Source organism: Chlorocebus sabaeus, chromosome 29 (assembly GCF_047675955.1).
Source record: "Chlorocebus sabaeus isolate Y175 chromosome 29, mChlSab1.0.hap1, whole genome shotgun sequence".
Classification (NCBI taxonomy): domain Eukaryota; kingdom Metazoa; phylum Chordata; class Mammalia; order Primates; family Cercopithecidae; genus Chlorocebus; species Chlorocebus sabaeus.
In genome coordinates, this window is record NC_132932.1 from 4,238,182 (window position 1) to 4,241,053 (window position 2,872).

Genomic DNA, 2,872 nt, shown 5'->3' on the forward strand with positions numbered 1-2,872 from the left:
CTGTAAATGAAAACATTAATTTTGAAAAAATTCTGAGTTCTTAATGTATCTGTTTTGTTTGTTTTTGTAGTTTAAAATATAGCTTTGGGTAGTATGAAGAGAATTAAAGGAAGGAGATTCTCTTTTTAAAACATGTTTTTATGAAATAATAAATTACCCAAAGTGGAGAATAACTCTTGCAGGTTACAAGTATGCCTTTTGATTATCAGTTGTCTTATGGAATTAAGTAATTAAAAATTAAATAATTTATCACCCTCATAAGATATTAAATGGATCTTCTGAAATCATTATAGTAAAGTCTTAGTTAAGTCTACTGTTTAACAGTAGTTGATTCAAAATATTCACATTTTTGTGTGTAAGAGAAACCTTTAAGAATTCAACACTCATTTTATTTTTAGTTTTATTTATATGCCTTATTCAGTAGAGCACACAAATGTAATGTAATCTGCCTCAATAAATATGTATTATGTAATTCGTTAAGTCGTATTCAGATAGGTATATAATTTTGTGGGCATGTGATGACTACAGCTCAATGTGTAATGATGCTGGTCAAAACCAAGGGGTTAAACTTTTCAGATTATATCTGGTAGCAATTGTTAAGTGGTTCCCCCCAAATATCTTCACCCTGAGGATTTTTAGTTGGATTCTAGGTAATCAATCTTTTAGCGAATGATAAGTTAATATGTGGTTGTAGAAATGTCACATTTTCAAACTCTGTAATTTTGTCTGCAGCCGAGTCTGCAGATGAATGGAGGGGTTCAACTATTCCAGAGTATCTGAATTCGTGTTACTTGGACTTACTGATTCACCTGAACTCCAGATATTCTTCTTTGTGGTGTTCTCTGTCTTCTATTTAATGACCATGTTGGGCAACTGCCTGATTTTGCTCACTGTCCTATCCACCTCACACCTTCACTCTCCCATGTACTTCCTGCTCAGCAACCTGTCTCTCATTGACATGTGCCTGTCCTCCTTTGCCACACCAAAGATGATTATGGACTTTTTTGCTCAGCGTAAGACTATCTCTTTCAAAGGCTGCATTTCTCAGATCTTTTTTTTGCACCTCTTCACCGGGACTGAGATTGTGCTGCTGATCTCCATGTCTTTTGACAGGTATATTGCCATATGTAAACCTCTCCATTATTCAACAATTATGAGCCGAAGAGTGTGTGTTGAGCTTGTGCTAGTTTCTTGGACAGTGGGCTTTCTGCATACAATGAGCCAATTAGCTTTTACCCTCTATTTGCCCTTCTGTGGTCCCAATGTTGTAGACAGTTTTTTCTGTGATCTTCCTTTGGTCATCCAGCTAGCTTGTATAGATATTTATGTTCTTGGGATCTTCATGATTTCAACCAGTGGTGTGATTGCTCTTATAAGTTTTCTGCTTTTGCTCACCTCCTACATCATTGTTCTTATTACTGTCAGGGACTACTCGTCCACAGGATCCACCAAAGCTCTTTCTACTTGTACAGCACATTTTATTGTTGTGTTAATGTTCTTTGGGCCCTGTATTTTCATTTATGTGTGGCCTTCCACAAACTTCCTGGTAGACAAAATTCTCTCTGTTTTCTATACCATCTTCACTCCCTTTCTGAATCCACTTATCTATACTTTGAGAAACCAGGAAGTGAAGACAGCGATGAAGAAGAAACTGAATACCCAATATTTCAGTCTTGGGAAAACTGTTCCATGATACTACGTACAATGAATAGAGGTCTCCTTTGTGAGATATATTAACAGTTATGTTCTTAGAGCAATCAAAAAATTAAAGTTAGAATTTACCTTTCAAATCATTTAGTTTAAATTTATGAAAAGAAGTCAGGGATAAGAAATGTGTGACATCTTGATGAAAAGTTAGCGCAGTGTTTACAAGGCTTTTGAGTTATAGGTCTACTTGATAATCTGGTGAAATGTAAAGGTTATCTTCGTAGAAAAATGAACATATCATCAAAATTGTGAATATAAATTCAGGACTTCATAGACCTCTGGATCCTACAAACATACCTTAGATTAAGACAATTTAGAAAAGCATGAGATAAAATATGATTCTTCTGTTTTCTAATCCAGAACATTGTATTCTGCACAGCCTTGTGGTACTCTGATGGTGTTTAGATTAATTTAGAACTATAATTAGCAGTGTAGGACAAAACAGATTTTAAAAAAAAATGACACTGGGAATAGTTTTATGGGAAAATTTATACTGTGAAGAGATTCTTTTAGGTAATGTTCAACAATCTCGATTTAAGGGGTTCAGTTGTTTGAGTTCTGTGTCAACTTTGAAAATAAGAGAACAGTTCAAAGAATCAGAAATTTAGCAATACAGTTTCTTAACAGGTGTTTGTATCACTATCACACTTCATAATTAATATAGCAAATAATCAAATAATAATTTGTAAAGTTTAAATCATAGCAAACTACTCAAATCTGACTGGCTTTCAAAACCTGGCTGAAAATTATAGATATGATGAATTTATTTACAATGTTTGGGAAAAATATTAGCTATTAAATTAATGATAACTTTTTCATTTCCAAAATAAAATTTTGCAGCATATTATTAGTCTTAGAAGAAGATTTGTGTCTAATTTTCAACATAATATAACCTTTGGAAAGAAAGGAAAAAAGAATTTAAGAAATACATAGCATGATTCTCCCTAATTTGGTATATTATTGATCATGTTAAATAGATTTTTTTTTTTATTACAAGAGAGTCTTTGAAATCAGTCAGCCAGTCAAATTTTCTAACAGCTGAAGTACTGAAGGTCCAGAGAATTCACAGAACTGGTTGAAGGCTGAATCACTGTAAGGGGCAAAGACATTACTCTAGACACACATAGACCCTGGAATTAAATCTTGATTTTGTCATTTCCTAGTT

General features: G+C 33.4%; 1 protein-coding gene across 1 annotated transcript; it reads left to right on the top strand.

Annotated features, from left to right (window-relative positions):
- Positions 1–748: 748 nt before the first annotated feature.
- On the top strand, positions 749–1,693 carry LOC103231319 (olfactory receptor 4K2-like). The gene has a single exon (XM_007990618.3). The coding sequence runs from the start codon at positions 749–751 to the stop codon at positions 1,691–1,693; it is 945 nt and encodes a 314-aa protein (XP_007988809.3).
- Positions 1,694–2,872: the final 1,179 nt, after the last annotated feature.